This window comes from Moschus berezovskii, chromosome 7, assembly GCF_049115385.1.
Source record: "Moschus berezovskii isolate FMDL1 chromosome 7, NW_MosBer_1.0, whole genome shotgun sequence".
Classification (NCBI taxonomy): Eukaryota; Metazoa; Chordata; class Mammalia; order Artiodactyla; family Moschidae; genus Moschus; species Moschus berezovskii.
In genome coordinates this window covers 61,428,194-61,444,326 of record NC_142466.1, presented here as the reverse complement: position 1 = coordinate 61,444,326, position 16,133 = coordinate 61,428,194, and the positions used below count along the sequence as shown (strand labels likewise).

Genomic DNA, 16,133 nt, shown 5'->3' with positions numbered 1-16,133 from the left:
AGAGGAGGTTACACAGTGAAGCTCATTTTCCACAGCTATACTAGGACAGGCACATTAAAAATAGACACAGGACATACAGTGTTAGAGATTATATATTTGTATTTTCCAAGTTTTCTGTGATAATGAAAATTGTCATCCACAAAAACATGATTATAAAAAAATCAAATAACCTAGAAGTAAATGGAGTAAATAACATAAAGCCCTATTTTCATTCCTCCTCTTCCAACCCTAGTACCTTGGGCAAAGGAAACCATCAACAGTTTGATATGCATTATTATAAATGTTTTTCTAGGCACGCACAGACACACATATGCCATACATATGTAAACAGGTTCCTAACCATATGTATGTAAACAGGAGACTGCAATTAAATATTCTTGTGCAACTTGTTTTCCATAGTACTTTGTCTTACAAATATTTTCATGTCCACACTATAAACCTGTTTTTATTTGCTGCAGAGTATTGCATGGTAGGAATTGACATGTACTAATTCAATAATTCTCCATTTATGTACAATTATGTTGTTTCTAATTATTATTTCAAAAAATGCTTCAATACACATTCTTATACCTCATACTTGCATAAAGATTTTTTAGACTGGATGCCTACAGTCAAGAGTTTTAAAATCAGAGTCTTATGTTGTTTAGTTGCTATGTCCAACTCTTTGTGACCCCATGGACTGTAGCCCTCCAGGCTCCTGTCCGTGGGATTTCTCAGGCAAGAATACTGGAGTGGGTTGCCATTTCTTCCTCCAGGGGATCTTCCCGACCCAGGGATCAAAGCTGTGTCTCTGGCATTGGCAGGCAGATTCTTTACTGCTGAGTCACCAGGAAAGGCCAAAATCAGAAGGTAGATACATTTTAAAAATTGATATACACTGCCGAATTGTCCACCTGAAAGGCTGTATGGACTAATACTTTCTCCAACAGAGTGCTCACTTACTCACATTATCTCCAGTACTAGCTATTACCAATCCTTTCAAATCTGCCTTTTCAAGGAAGAGGAAAGTGGTCCTCATTTTAATTTTTGACTGTTTATGAAGTTGAAAGTTTATACTTGCTTATACTTCTTTATAAAAATATCTATATGCCTTTTGTCCATCTTTTATCTGGCTTATAAGTGCTTTAATATTATGGATCTTTAATTACATTGTATTTTACATAATCTCCCAATCTTTTGTCTCCTCTTTATATTTATGTATGATTTTTTGGCCATGCCACATGGCATATGAGGGATCGAAACTGTTCATGCTGCAGTGGAAGCGTGGAGTCTTAACCACTGGACTGCCAGGGAAGTCCCTTTTTAAAAAAAAATGCAATAAAATCAGTTTTTTTTTTCTTTCATGGATATAGGGCTTTTCGTCTTGCTTGGTAAGGTTTTCCTCACTCCACCTTTATAAAAGATTTTTCCCCCAATATTTCCTTCTAATTATATTCATATTTCCATGCAGAGTTGGACACAACTTAGCAACTGAATGGCAATAGTTTAATTTGGATTTTAATTCTGGTACATGGTGTGAAAGAAAAAAGTTTTCCAAGTAGTCAATAATCTCAGCATCATTTATGGAAATGTTCAACTCTTCCTGATTAGGAAATGTTCACATCTCCTGCATTGCAAGGCAGATCCTTAACCACTGGATGACCAGGGAAGTCCTTTTAGAAATGATTCATAAGTTCTCCAAAAGAATGTTTTATATTCATGATGGATAGAAAATATAAATAATGTTTTGAATTTATGGTGGATAATATTTAATATCTTCCCTCTCCTATTTTTGGGAGGGGAAAGGGCCTGAGATATTTACTTTAAGATTATACAGTAAAAATGATGATTTTGAGAGGTAGGTACAATTCCATTAAGTTAACTTATGTATGGACTCATGTTACCAGAAACACAACCAGACTATGGAACAGCTCATCACTGAAAAAAATCCCTTGCACATCCTCTTGGTAATCAAATCTTCTCACCCCAACTCCTGGCAGTCAATGATCAAATCTCATTACCATAGTTTTGCCTGTTCAAGAATAGTATATAAATTGAATCACAAAGTATGTATCTTTTGAGATTTCCGAAAGATGTAACCTTTTGGCTTCTTTAGCTTGGCATAAGATTTTAAATATATGAGTTAATAATTTATTCCTTTTTAATTGCTGATTAGTATTCCATTGTGTGGATGACCATGATTTGTTTATCCATCTACCTGCTGGAACCTATTTTGATGACTATGAATACAGCTGCTATAAACCACTGCTATAAAACATGTACATGTTTTTATGTGAACACAAGTTTTCATGTGGGCTTCCCTTGTGGCTCAGCTGGTAAAGAATCTACCTCCAATGTAGGAGACTTAAGTTTGATCCCTGGGTTGGGAAGATCCCCTGGAGAAGGGAAAGGCTACCCACTCCAGTATTCTGGCCTGGAGAATTCCACGGACTGTATTATCCATGGGGTCACAGAGTTGGACACGACTGAGTGACTCACTTATGCTTTCAAGTTTTCATGTAACTTGTGAAACTGCTGGTATATTTATGTTTCAAGACACTGCCAATCTGTTTTGAAGGACTGAATCATTTTGCATTTCCACCAGCAATCTGAGAAGTTCAGCTGCTTTGCAACCTCACCAGCCTTTGGTTCTGTCAGTTCAGTTCAGTTGCTCAGTTGTGTCCAATTCTTTGCAACCCCATGGACTGCAGCACGCCAGGCCTCCCTGTCCATCACCAACTCCCAGAGTTCACTCAAACTCACCTCCATTGAGTCGGTGATGCCATCCAGCCATCTCATTCTCTGTCATCCCCTTCTCCTCCCGCCTACAATCTTTCCCAGCATCAGGGTCTTTTCAAATTAGTCAGTTCTTTGCATCAGGTGGCCAAAGTACTGGAGTTTCAGCTTCAGCATCAGTCTTCCAATGAGTATTCAGGACTGATTTCCTTTAGGATGGACTGGTTGGATCTCCTTGCAGTCTAAGGAGGGACTCTTGAGTCTTCTCCAATACCACAGTTCAAAAGCATCAATTCTTTGTTGCTGAGCTTTATAGTCCAACTCTCACATCCATACATGACTACTGGAAAAACCATAGCTTTGACTAGACAGACCTTTGTTGGCAAAGTAATGTCTCTGCTTTTTAATATGCTGTCTAGATTGGTCATAACTTTCCTTCCAAGAAGCAAGATTCTTTTAATTTCATGGCTACAGTCACCATCTGCAGTGATTTTGGAGTCCCAAAAAATAAAGTCTGTCACTGTTTCCATTGTTTCCCCATCTATTGCCATGAAGTGATGGGACCAGATGCCATGATCTTATTAGTTTTCTGAATGTTGAGTTTTAAGCCAGTTTTTTTCACTCTCCTCTTTCACTTTCATCAAGAGGCTCTTTGGTTTTTCTTCACTTTCTGCCATAAGGGGTGTCATCTGCATATCTCAGGTTAATATTTCTCCCAGCAATCTTGATTTCAGCTCGTGCTTCATCCAGCCAAGTATTTCTCATGATGTACTCTGCATATAAGTTAAATAAGCAGGGTGACAATGTACAGCCTTGACGTACTCCTTTCCTGATTTGGAACCAGTCTGTTGTTCCATGTCCAGTTCTAACTGTTGCTTCTTGACCAGCATACAGACTTCTCACAAGGCAGGTCAGGTGGTCTGGTATTTCCATCTCGAAGAATTTTCCACACTTTGTTGTGATCCACACAGTCAAAGGTTTTGGTGTAGTCAATAAAGCAAAAGTAGCTGTGTTTCTATTTCTGCTTCATTGACTATGCCAAAGCCTTTGACTGTGTGGATCACAATAAACTGTGGAAAATTCCAAAAGAGATGGGAATACCAGACCACCTGACTTGCCTCTTGAGAAACCTGTATGCAGGTCAGGAAGCAACAGTTAGAACTGGACATGGAAAAACAGACTGGTTCCAAATAGAAAAAGGAGTACGTCAAGGTTGTATATTGTCACCCTGCTTATTTAACTTCTATGCAGAGTACATCATGAGGAAGGCTGGGCTGGAAGAAGCACAAGCTGGAATCAAGATTGCTGGGAGAAATATCAATAACCTCAGATATGCAGATGACACCACCCTTATGGCAGAAAGTGAAGAGGAACTCAAAAGCCTCTTGATGAAAGTGAAAGAGGAGAGTGAAAAGGTTGGCTTGAAGCTCAACATTCAGAAAATGAAGATCATGGCATCTGGTCCCATCACTTCATGGGAAACAGATGGGGAAACAGTGGAAGCAGTGTCACATTTTATTTTTGGGGGCTCCAAAATCACTGCAGATGCTGATTGCAGCCAGGAAATTAAAAGATGCTTACTCCTTGGAAGGAAAGTTATGACCAACCTAGATAGCATATTAAAAAGCAGAGACATTACTTTGCCAACCAAGGTCCGTCTAGTCAAGGCTATGGTTTTTCCAGTGGTCATATATGGATGTGAGAGTTGGACTGTGAAGAAAGCTGAGCGCCAAAGAATTGATGCTTTTGAACTGTGGTGTTGGAGAAGACTCTTGAGAGTCCCTTGGACTGCAAGGAGATCCAACCAGTCCATTCTAGAGATCAATCCTGGGTGTTCATTGGAAGGACTGATGCTGAAGCTGAAACTCCAATACTTTGGCCACCTCATACGACGAGCTGACTCACTGGAAAAGACTCTGATGCTGGAAGGGATTGGGGGCAGGAGGAGACGGGGATGACAGAGAATGAGATGGCTGGACGGCATCACCGACTCGATGGACACGAGTTTGAGTGAACTCTGGGAGTTGGTGATGGACAGGGAGGCCTGGCGTGCTGTGATTCATGGGGTGGCAAAGAGTCGGACACGACTGAGTGACTGAAATGAACTGAACTGAACTGTGTTTCTGGAACACTCTTGCTTTTTCGATGATCCAGTGGATGTTGGCAATTTGATCTCTGGTTCCTCTGCCTTTTCCTAATCCAGCTTGAACATCTGGAAGTTCACAGTTCATATAGTGTTGTTACAGGCAGTATTAACATATCTAATGTAGGTTTTTCATTCTCACTGTTAAAGGGCCAATACAACATCTTGTCCATCCTATTACTCCTATAACACTCAATCCATGATTAATGAACTAAATAGTAGTCTCTTAGTAACAATCAGGTAGAACCTTCTAGAAGAACTCTAACACTCCCAACTTTTCCCTAATCTCACCTTTCAGTCTGATTGAACTAAAGACTTAGCTATGCATGTTTTACAGGGAGACTAATCCAGTGACGTGTGATCACATAGTCTTACAATACTCTGCCACTTATAAATTCTACTGAGATAGGGAAAGGTGCTGAGAGCCCTGCTCTTTTGCACTTCCAATGCAAAAGGAAGCTTCTCTCTCAGTGCCTTCCTTAAATCCCTCCTCTCTTAAGGAAACAGCAAAACAAAGTAATTAAGAGCATGGGTTCTGCCTATCCATGAAATATAAACAGAATCAGGAACATAGAGAACAGCCTGGTGGTTGCAAGGGGGAGGTGGTGGGAGAGGGTTGGATTGGGAGTTCGGGATTAGCAGATGAAAACTGGTATATACATACAGGATAAATAAAAAGGTCTTATTGAATAGCCCAGGGAACTATATTCAATGTCCTGTGATAAACAATAATGGAAAAGAGTATGTAAAAAAAATGTATATATGTATAACTGAGTCACTTTCCTATATAGCAGTAATTAACATAACATTGCACTTAAACTTTCAATTAAAATATTTCAATAAAAAATAAATTTTAAAAACTGGCATAAAAATGATCATCATAAATAAGAAACAAATGAAACTAAAGTCCATTAAGGAAAAAAAAAAGAGCTTGGATTATGAGTTCTGGTTGAATCCTAGCTTATCACTTATTTACAGCTGTGTAACTGTGGACAACTTACATAATGTCTCCTCAGACTCATCTACAAAATGGGTATGGTAGTAGTTCCCTACCTTATAGGGTTGCATAGCCTGTAACATGATTAAGTGTCTTGGTAAATGTTTGATTCTGCCTGGTGATTGTGAATTAAAATAAACCAATGACTTCTGGCCATATGATTTATAATAGTTTGACATTTAACTAAATGGTAAAACAATTTCATTTATTTTTCCCACCCCTTTCTAGTCCCCTTACCCTGCTTTATTATTCATATTTTCTCCCACCATAGAGTATTAGTTTTAAGACAGTAGAGCTTTATCTTGCTCACTGCTGAAACAGCACCCAGAAAAGTACTGTACATATTAAGCCTTCAGTAGACACTAGTTGAATGAATGGTGCAAATTGTCAAAAGGGAAAATATACCATATACAAAAATGTTCATTATAATAAAAGTATAGATAAATCTTTCTCTAATGGCTCCCAGTCATATATTTTAAAACATCAAATGCTATAATAAAAACAAGTAATTTATTAAAATTTGAAGGTAAAAACATAATTTTAAAAGATTTAGACCTATGTCAGGCGTGATAGAGTATGGATGCTTTCTTGAAATTCAAAATCAGATCCAAGAGTATCACTTTCAGAATGTTCAAGAAGATTGAGTTTACTTCTAGCTGTCTTTGATGAAACAGTCAGTATTTTACTCTCTTTCTTAACAGAAATGTGTTTTTTCGAAGACTCGCTTTTAATTGGTTCATTAACCAAAGAGCTATTTTGCCCGATTCCTTTGCTTTTCTGCTTTACAGGTGAGTCAGAGCAGGAATGCAGGTCCTTCCCAGGCTGTTTCTTAGCAGAGTGCTTTTTGATATATTCACCTGTTTTGGTCATTTTTTCTGAGGAAGGCCTGCTATTTCTAGACAATTCCTCTTCTTTTCTTTGACTTCCAGTTCCACAAATTACATCTGCTGAAGAAGAACATGCTCTAGCAATGTAATCTTCAAAAGACTCCTGCCGCTGTTCTGTGACTGGGACTCCCAAGCTGTCTTTGGAAGTCTCTAAGGTCTCCTGAGTAGAGACTGGGACATGGAAGGTGTCGACAGGCAACGGAATTCTAGCATCACCTGTAATTTTCTGAAACTGGAGAGAAAAACAAAAGACAAGACAAAAATTCAGTGATGAGCAAGGCCTACCATTAAAAGCATTCAGTTGCTTCAGTCGTGTCCAACTCTCTGAGACCCTATGGACTGTAGCCTGCCAGGCTCCTCTGCCCATGGGATTCTCCAAGCAAGAATACTAGAGTGGGTTGCCATTTCCTTCTCCAAGGGATCTTCCTAACCCAGGGATCAAACCCATGTCTCTTTACGTGTCCTGTATTATAAGTGGGTTCTTTACCTCTAACACCACCTGGGAAGCCTAACCATTAAAAAGTGGAGTCCGAAATTTCAATGTTACTCTATGATCTTATTATTAAAACAGTCAATTGATAATTTAGAAGATTTCGGAGTCAGTTTTTTTCTAATTATATTTTGCAAGTGATTCTCAACTTAGATATATCCAAGATTATGTCTGCTACATTTTCAGACTTCAGTGTTTAGGGTTCAGTTCAGTTCAGTCGCTCAGTCATGTCCGACTCTTTGCGACCCCATTCTAAAGGAGATCAATCCTGGGTGTTCATTGGAAGGACTGATGCTAAAGCTGAAACTCCAATACTTTGGCCACCTCATGCGACGAGTTGACTCACTGGAAAAGACTCTGATGCTGGGAAGGATTGGGGGCGGGAGGAGAGGGGGACGACAGAGAATGAGATGGCTGGATGGCATCACCAACTCGATGGACATGAGTTTGGGTGAACTCCGGGAGTTGGTGATGGACAGGGAGGCCTGGAGTGCTGTGATTCATGGGGTCGCAAAGTGTTTAGGGTAGTTATCACCTATTTCCTTTCCCTTACTAAAAATAAAACCCTATTCTGTAAAAAAATTAATTTCTTTTCTATCCTCCAGGTAAATGTAAACCAGTTTTTTTACACAGCTTTACAAAATTGAAAACATGTAAAACAGTGTCCAGTTTGTGACCAGCCTGTGTATCCAAGCTGTCAGTTTCCAAGACCAGTTTGAGACTGGTTGAGGTGAGAGATGGAGTCTCCACATAAGGCTGGAGGAAAAGCTGATAGGTTTCCCCCTCCCATTCCCATAACCAGGTGACTCACTATAATGTACTGCCTGTGAACTATGTCTGGACCACTTATTTTAAAAAATAATCTATATCAGTACTTGTACCTTCATTAGTGTTCCTTCATTGTAAGCTGACTGCATACAAATAGAAACCTAGATAAAATATGAATAGAATAGGCATTTATACAATTTAAAATTTAGGATATTTTCTCTAAGGTTTTCTTTCTTCACTAAGGATAGTTTGCTTTAAACTCATAAAATTTCAAAAGAATTTCCAGTTTTCTTATTTACAACAATACAGTATCATGAAATTCACTGGGCACAAATGTACTAATCTAAGACACTGATAAGGAGCTCAAAGAGGCTTCTAGCTCCTCAGCATATGAACTCTCAGAGACTGATCATTATTATTTTCTTTCTGACTTGGAAATTTCCTTTTTGCTAACTGCTCTTAGAATCATTAAGTTCTGTTCTGTCCACTTACTTGGATATTTTGCATTTGTCCTAAGGCACTCTGCTGTAATTCTGGTTTTTCTTCTTCAAGTGCCTTCTTTTCTTCTTTAGGTGGACTACTAACAGTAGAATTCATCTGGGGACGACCTAGTAAATGAAAATCTGACTGATCGATACCAGCCATTGTGGCCAGCTGCCCAAGCCTGGGCCAGAGGAGAAAAGGAGACAAAGACAAAAGTTACTATAATCACGGAAGAGCAGCTTACATATCCCCAGACCTACAATCAGGAAATACTTCTAACATCTTAAGTCAACACCTACTCCAGACTACAAGCCTCTCTCTCCCCCAGATTCTTAGCCCTTTCCAGGTTCATCCTCTGGGACACATCCCATCTCCTCGCCTCTCACCACTCCAGTCACACTCTCACTAGCAGCTTCAACACAGACCACACACACCGTCCACTGCCTCTCACCCCCATTCCCACACTCGGTTACTATTCCTCCAGCTCCCAAGAAGCGTCTGCTTCTTCCTTCCCAACACCGACCAAACAGCACTCCGTCAATCATCAATCTCCACTTCCCTCTTTCGACAAAACTGCTCCCAGTTGAGAACCACTGACCTGCATCTTCCCTATATAACCGTTTTTAAGTCCAAGACAAAAACAATCTTAATTCAAACTTATTGAACGAGAAAAATAAGGGAAAGGCAGGAAAATTCTTATGCATTCCCAAATATTTTCATTTAAAATTGCCTTCAATGTAGTCTTTACAAAAAATTATACCTACTAATTACTTTGTCTACAGGTTATTTGTTTACAACGGGCTTCCCACTCTACCAAAGCAGGCTGCCCTATTTGCTTTTCTTTATAGATTTCCTCATTAAAAAAAAAAAAATCAACTCTATTACCTATAATTCATTGCATTTGGCTAAATATGGTCATGGAAGTAATAAAGACTGCTCAAGTTCCTCAGCAAACTACCTCTATAGTTGCAAAGAGAAGAATGCCATGAAGAGAAAAGAACTAACCCAGCATCTTTAAGAAGATCCAAGAAAGCATGGAACTTCTGGAAAGAATTCTCAATGCTGCCCAAAACACCTTCATCTTCCAGGATCATGCTTGTCAATGAGTGTGCATGAAGGGCTTCAGACAAAGAGAAATTTATATTTCTTAACTGGGCATTTTCATGTTCCAGCTATAAAAGAAGATTGAAAGTATTTGACATGATTTTTTCTCACTGTCATCAAAGAAAACGAAGTCTCGTCTAGTTTAAAGAACAAAACTAAAACATCCAAAGTGCAATTTGTTGTTCAGTCATTCAGTCATGTCCGACTCTTTGCAACCCCGTGGACTGCAGCACACCAGCCTTCCCTGTTCTTCACCATCTCCTGGCATTTGCTCAAACTCCTGTCCATTGAGTCGGTGATGCCATCCAACCATCTCATCCTCTGTCATCCTCAAATGTAATTAATTTGTAATTAATCTAACTCTGCATCAGTAAAGACAGAGACCACATCACATAATAACCAAAAAGCAGAGGCACTCAACAAAGTTTCCTATACAACATATATATAAATACACCGAAGTGATTGTTTTATTAATGATCTTTCAAAAGATCACATTTTAAACTGGTTAAATTCATAACGGATCCTCATTCCACATTAGAAAATTACCTGCTATTAAGTTTCCCCTAAATTAGAAAACAAAGCACAGAACCTAATTTGAACAAAGCATATTTACAACTCTGCTGAATGTTAAGGAATAACTTTAGTGAGCAAAATATCTAATGCTTAAAAGTCCTAAATCATATCCAGCCCAATTTATTAACTGTACCATCACCAATATTCTCCTTGGCTTCTTGAAATATTCACTCCCATGCACTCTTCTTTAGATCATCATTTATGATTTGCCCTATATAAAAATCAACTCTAGTATTTCTCAGAAAGGCCATTATGTTCATGATGCCTTCATGTCTTATATAAGCATGTGTTCAATATTTATTGAATGAACTAGTGTCCACCAATCCAGTAGATGCACTTTCAAAAATTCCTCCCTACACTCACCCTGTAATAAATTGTATTTATATAGAACTTTTTAGCTTATGCTCTGCTTTCATGCACATTACCTAATGTAATTCTCACAGCAAGTATTTTTATTTCATTGCATTCTTACTAGTTTTCCAATATCTTTTTTTTTAATTTACTTATTTTAATTGGAGGCTAATTACTTTACAATATTGTACTGGCTTTCAGTTCAGTTCAGTTCAGTTCAGTCGCTCAGTCGTGTCCGACGCTCCGCGACCCCATGAATCACAGCACGCCAGGCCTCCCTCTCCATCACCAACTCCCGGAGTACACTCAAACTCATGTCCACAGAGTCAGTGATGCCATCCAGCCATCTCATTCTCCGTCGTCCCCTTCTCCTCCCGCCCCCAACCTTTCCCAGCATCAGAGTCTTTTCCAGTGAGTCAACTCGTCGCATGAGGTGGCCAAAGTATTGCAGTTTCAGCTTTAGCATCAGTCCCTCCAATGAACATCCAGGATTGATCTCCTTTAGAATGGACTGGTTGGATCTCCTTGAAGTATAAGGGACTCTCAAGAGTCTTCTCCAACACCACAGTTCAAAAGCATCGATTCTTCGGCGATCAGCCTTCTTCACAGTCCAACTCTCACATCCATACATGACCACGGGAAAAACCACTGCCTTGACTAGATGGACCTTGGTTGGCAAAGTAATGTCTCTGCTTTTTAATATACTATCAAGGTTGGTCATAACTTTCCTTCCAAGGAGCAAGCGTCTTTTAATTTCATGGCTGCAATCAGCATCTGCAGTGATTTTGGAGCCCAAAAAAACAAAGTCTGACACTGTTTCCACTGTTTTTCCATCTATTTCCCATGAAGTGATGGGACCAGATGCCATGATCTTTGATTTCTGAATGCTGAGCTTCAAACCAACCTTTTCACATTTAAATGACTCATTTTCCTAATTCACTGCCAAGTCTCATCATGTCATTTATGTTACTAGATATACAGTATATACACAAAATATGCTTTCTTGAATCGAATAATCATGAACAAAAAATAAGCTAACACCATATAAAGCATACACAACACACTAAAAAACAGATTTTTGCATTTTTAAAAACATACCTTCTGGGAAATGTAATATAATAATATATATAAACTATAAGCCTATGTCTAAAAGGAAAATGGGAAATGAGAGCTCTATTTCATCCTGTATTTAGATCATATGATCACTAAATACCAGTAAATGTAAAAGTCCATATGATACCACCAATTTGCAACATATTAGTTTTCAAGCTTACAAACTATATGCATGTGGCTTAAAATCAAATCAAAATAAAACCAAGAAATTTTCAAAAGTGTAAGAAGAAACTTGTTTACCTCACTGACTCGTTTATCAGCCTTAAGCCTTATTACTCTTTCCTCCTTTAGCTGCTTTAGGCACTCCTCCAGTTTTTCCTAGTGTAAAGAAACAGAGTAAATATTATACCTAATTCATAGTATGATATTCCAAGGCGTTTCCAGCTATAGATTTCATCATGATTTAGAGGCAGAGCCAGAAGTGAACTCAGACTTTAATCTGCTACTTTGAATATCATATTATGCTAGTGAAATTAATTACTGAAATATATAAAATTAGCATAGTAAAGATTTATTTAAATCCCACTCTTTCCAACATAAATCTGTGGCAGCTCACCATAAAAGGTGTTTGCATATAACATAGTAAATCAGAAATAAAAAATTAAGACCAAGCAAGAAAAATTCCACTTTTATTTGTGGGTCTCTCTACAGTAGGAAGCCCTATTAATGAACATGCTTAACATACCTGAGTTACATAACTGCAGATTCAAAAGCATTTTTTAAAAAGAGTAATTACTTTTAAAGCAACTTACTATATGTCAAGCACTGTTCTGGAGTTTCCTGGGCATTAAATATTAGGAAAGAACAATACTAACTTCATGTTATCTTACAGATGAGAAAATCGAGGCAGAGAAGCAGAGTAAGTAGAGCAGCACAGCCAAGCTCACACCACTAGGTAGCAGAACCAATACTGTGAATTCAGGAAGCTGGGTGCCATTCCTGTCCACAGAGGTAGTAGTCTTTCCATTCACCAAGGTCAGTAACATAAAATAAACACTGGTAAACTCTCACAATTTTTAAGAACTAAGACACGTAGGTCCTTGAAGTGGAGGATACTGCTTATGGGTACACAGAATTCTAAAAGAGATCCTAAGATTCCTATGCTGAAGTACACAGTCCTGCCAGTTTTTCAATCTAGGTGCTGTAGTGAAGGGATTTTGTAGATGTAATTAAGGTTCCAAAGTCAGTTGCTTTTAAAAGAGGGAGATTATTCTGGGCGGATGTGATATAATCAGACATCCAAGGAAAAGGAACTGGACTTCTCCTAAAGATCTGAAATACAAAAAGGACAAGAGGGAGATTCTCCATTGTCGGCTTTGAAGAAGTCAAGCATGATGTTGTGGCAGGGAATACAAGTGGGAGGCCTCTAACAGCTGAGACTGTCCCCTAGCTGACAGTCAGCATGGAAACGGGGACCTCTATTTAAGCAAGTGCAAAATCTGAATTATGCCAATGAGCTGAAGAAGCTTCCAAGTATTCTTTCTTGGAACCTCCAGATAGTAACACTTTCAGACTGACATCTTGATTTTAGCTCTATGACACTCATGAACTTTGTTGAACAGCCAGTACAAACATGAACATACAACATTGGGGGCCTGATGTCTTTTACTTAAATTTTACACACTTTAACACTCTCTGGAGGGAACCCACATGTTCCCATTGTGTATCTGAGTGGAGAACTCAGTCATGCTGTGCCTGGACTTCTGACCTACGGAACTGTGAGCCAGTAAAATAGGTATTATTTCAAGTCAGTAAGAGTATAGTAAAGGAAAATTAATATACTACTCAATCTCCAGGTTCAAGAACAAAATAAATGACTATTATTGTTTTAAGTCATTGTTTCCAGGTGGTTTCTTATGCAGCAATAAATAATCAGAATACCTATGAAAACAGTAAGGCATTTTAAATGCTTTGAACAATCACTTAAAGAATAAGGAATTCTATTATATGTTATCATTGTGAGAGGAACTGGTATCACTTTCTGGACAATAACTTTTGGCACACAGCAACAATCTTACATCAGCAGTTTACCCTAAGGATTTATCTACAAACATGATGTCATAAGATTATTTATAATCAACTCTAGAAGAAAGCTAAGAGCCTCCAAATTGGGGTTGTTTTAAAAAAAAATAGCACACCATATGAAGGAATGCTCTATAAAACCACTAGGAAAATAATAATGATAAGAGGGCTCAACCAGAGTTAATGAACGGGCCTGAGGAGTTCTATATTCAAAATATATCTGTGTGTTTTTCTTGGAAGATGGTCCATAAGCTTTATCAAATTATCTGATTTAGAAAAATATTTAGTGACATGAAAAACTATCTTTAATACCTTTTTAAGACAAAAGAGCAGAGGTGGCTTTTATTTCCTTCAATAAGTTGTTCACTGTTTTCAAAAATTTGCTCAATGAACCTATTTTTATGCTCAGAACACCCTTTAAAAAACGACAGTCTAATAACTTAAGATTCTTTAAAGTTTCATTACTAAAGCCAACCAAGCTTTCAATGGGAAAAGGGGGAAAAAATTCCTCAACTTTTAATATAATGGCTAAAGAAATCTTCTAAAATTGATTTCAAAGAAATTCTAAACAAATAAGAAAAAATACCCTCACCACAGTCTGAGAAAAGTAGACTAAATTACAACATTCTTGACTGGTTCTAAATAGCACACTAACGTACAGTAACATGAAATAGTTTCTCCCTCTAGTGGAAAGGATTAGAACACAGTGTTAAATTTTTCTGAAAAAGTGAACCCCTCTCCTACAAAATAATTCATGTCCCTTAAACAGAAATATGGAACCAAAAAAATTATCAAGTAAAATTGCTTGATATTCTATTACTTAGGTAAGACTAATGATAAGGCTTTCAAGAAATCTTTCCTGTCATCTGCTCTCCTTCCTCCCTTCTATACACTGGCTAGGTTGCTTTTTCTGGAACAAAGCTCCCATCATATTGTATATCAAATTTTATGTTCAACCTTTTTTTATATTTAAAATGATTGAAATCAATCATTTCTCATATAATCAGGGGATTCATAACCTGGATTTTTTTTTAAAGTGGGCTATAGGTGCTGGAGAAGACTCTTGAGAGTCCCTTGGACTGCAAGGAGATCCAACCAGTACATTCTAAGGGAGATCAATCCTGGGTGTTCATTGGAGGGACTGATGCTAAACATGAAACTGCAATACTTTGGCCACCTCATGCGACGAGTTGACTCACTGGAAAAGACTCTGATGCTGGGAAAGGTTGGGGGCGGGAGGAGAAGGGGACGACAAAGAATGAGATGGCTGGATGGCATCACCAACTCGATGGACATGAGTTTGAGTGAGCTCCGGGAGTTGGTGATGGACAGGGAGGCCTGGCGTGCTGTGATTCATGGGGTTGCAAAGAGTCGGACACGACTGAGTGACTGAACTGAACAAAATATTTCACTGAGTGGGGTTACTGGTCAACCATTCCTTTGATTACACATTTAAATCCTTCCAACTTTTCAATATTATAAGACAAAATAACCATTTTTATGCATGAAGACCTTTTCCCATATTTAGAAAAACGTTCTTGGAACAAATCCATAAAAATGAGGCTGAGAGCAAAGCAAATGGATGTTTTTCAGGCTTGGAGGTACCTATCTCCAAACTGCTTTCTAAAAGACTCCTAAGATTTTATACAGCCATCAGCAATGTATCACTTGGTATATAATCACTACAATAACTTTTGGCTTACCTCCTCACTTAGAATGCAAGTTATTTGAAGAAAGGGGGTGTATTTTATTAAGTGTTTATCCCCAGCACCTGCACCTTGCACAAAGCAGACAGTCAATAAATAATTGCTGAATAAGGAAAATCCCTACCAATGCAAGATGTATACAGTATAAAAGATGTGTGCTTTTTCTGTAACTAGATAAGCAAAAACTTGCCATCTCCCTTAAGTGTGCACTTCTTTGCTTATAATTAGTAATTAAATTTCTCTTTTAAATTATATTTTAAAAATTCTGAGGCAAAATCCTGGCCCTACCCATTAGCTCTATAATCTTGGACAAGTTCCATAATGCTAGACCTCAACTTTCTTATCGATAGAGATAAGCTCCCACATCACAGAGCTCTTGTGAGGATTACATGAGCTAAAGTATGTAATAAAACATGAGCTAAAGCATGTAATAAAACTTACAAGCACTCTTTAGCAAGAGTGCTTGGTACATAGATTATGTTCAATTAATATTGAGTGAATGAACATGTGAATGCAAACAGTAGTGAAAGGCTTAAAATGAAATAGTCTTGTCCCATACCCACATCTAGCACCCTAGAGGTGACCAATTCTTTAAGCAGGTTTGCAGGTTTTTACTTGTCAAATATTATATGCATATTGAGAAGTACACAGAGCAAAAGTGACAATATGACAACTAAAAAGAGAATACTTACATAACCCATAACCAACACTCAAATCTGCAAATACTTGTCAGCATCTTAAAGATCTCGCATATCCCTCCCTCATCTCAGGCTTCTTTCCC

At 38.1% G+C, this 16,133-nt stretch overlaps 1 protein-coding gene across 2 annotated transcripts in view; it reads right to left on the bottom strand.

Moving 5' to 3' along the window:
- Nucleotides 1-4,048: 4,048 nt before the first annotated feature.
- The window catches only part of CEP78 (centrosomal protein 78), a 38,217-nt gene continuing 26,132 nt past the window's right edge, over nucleotides 4,049-16,133 (bottom strand). The window contains exons 12-16 of one of the 2 annotated variants that reach the window (XM_055426925.2): nucleotides 11,865-11,942; nucleotides 9,489-9,655; nucleotides 8,493-8,664; nucleotides 8,114-8,161; nucleotides 4,049-6,974 (exon numbers count right to left, since the gene is read on the bottom strand). In XM_055426925.2, the coding sequence (XP_055282900.2) occupies nucleotides 6,411-6,974; nucleotides 8,114-8,161; nucleotides 8,493-8,664; nucleotides 9,489-9,655; nucleotides 11,865-11,942 (1,029 nt within the window). In that variant the 3' untranslated portion in view covers nucleotides 4,049-6,410. The remainder of the gene's footprint in view (nucleotides 6,975-8,113; nucleotides 8,162-8,492; nucleotides 8,665-9,488; nucleotides 9,656-11,864; nucleotides 11,943-16,133) is intronic. The other variant, XM_055426927.2, reaches the window with a different exon arrangement.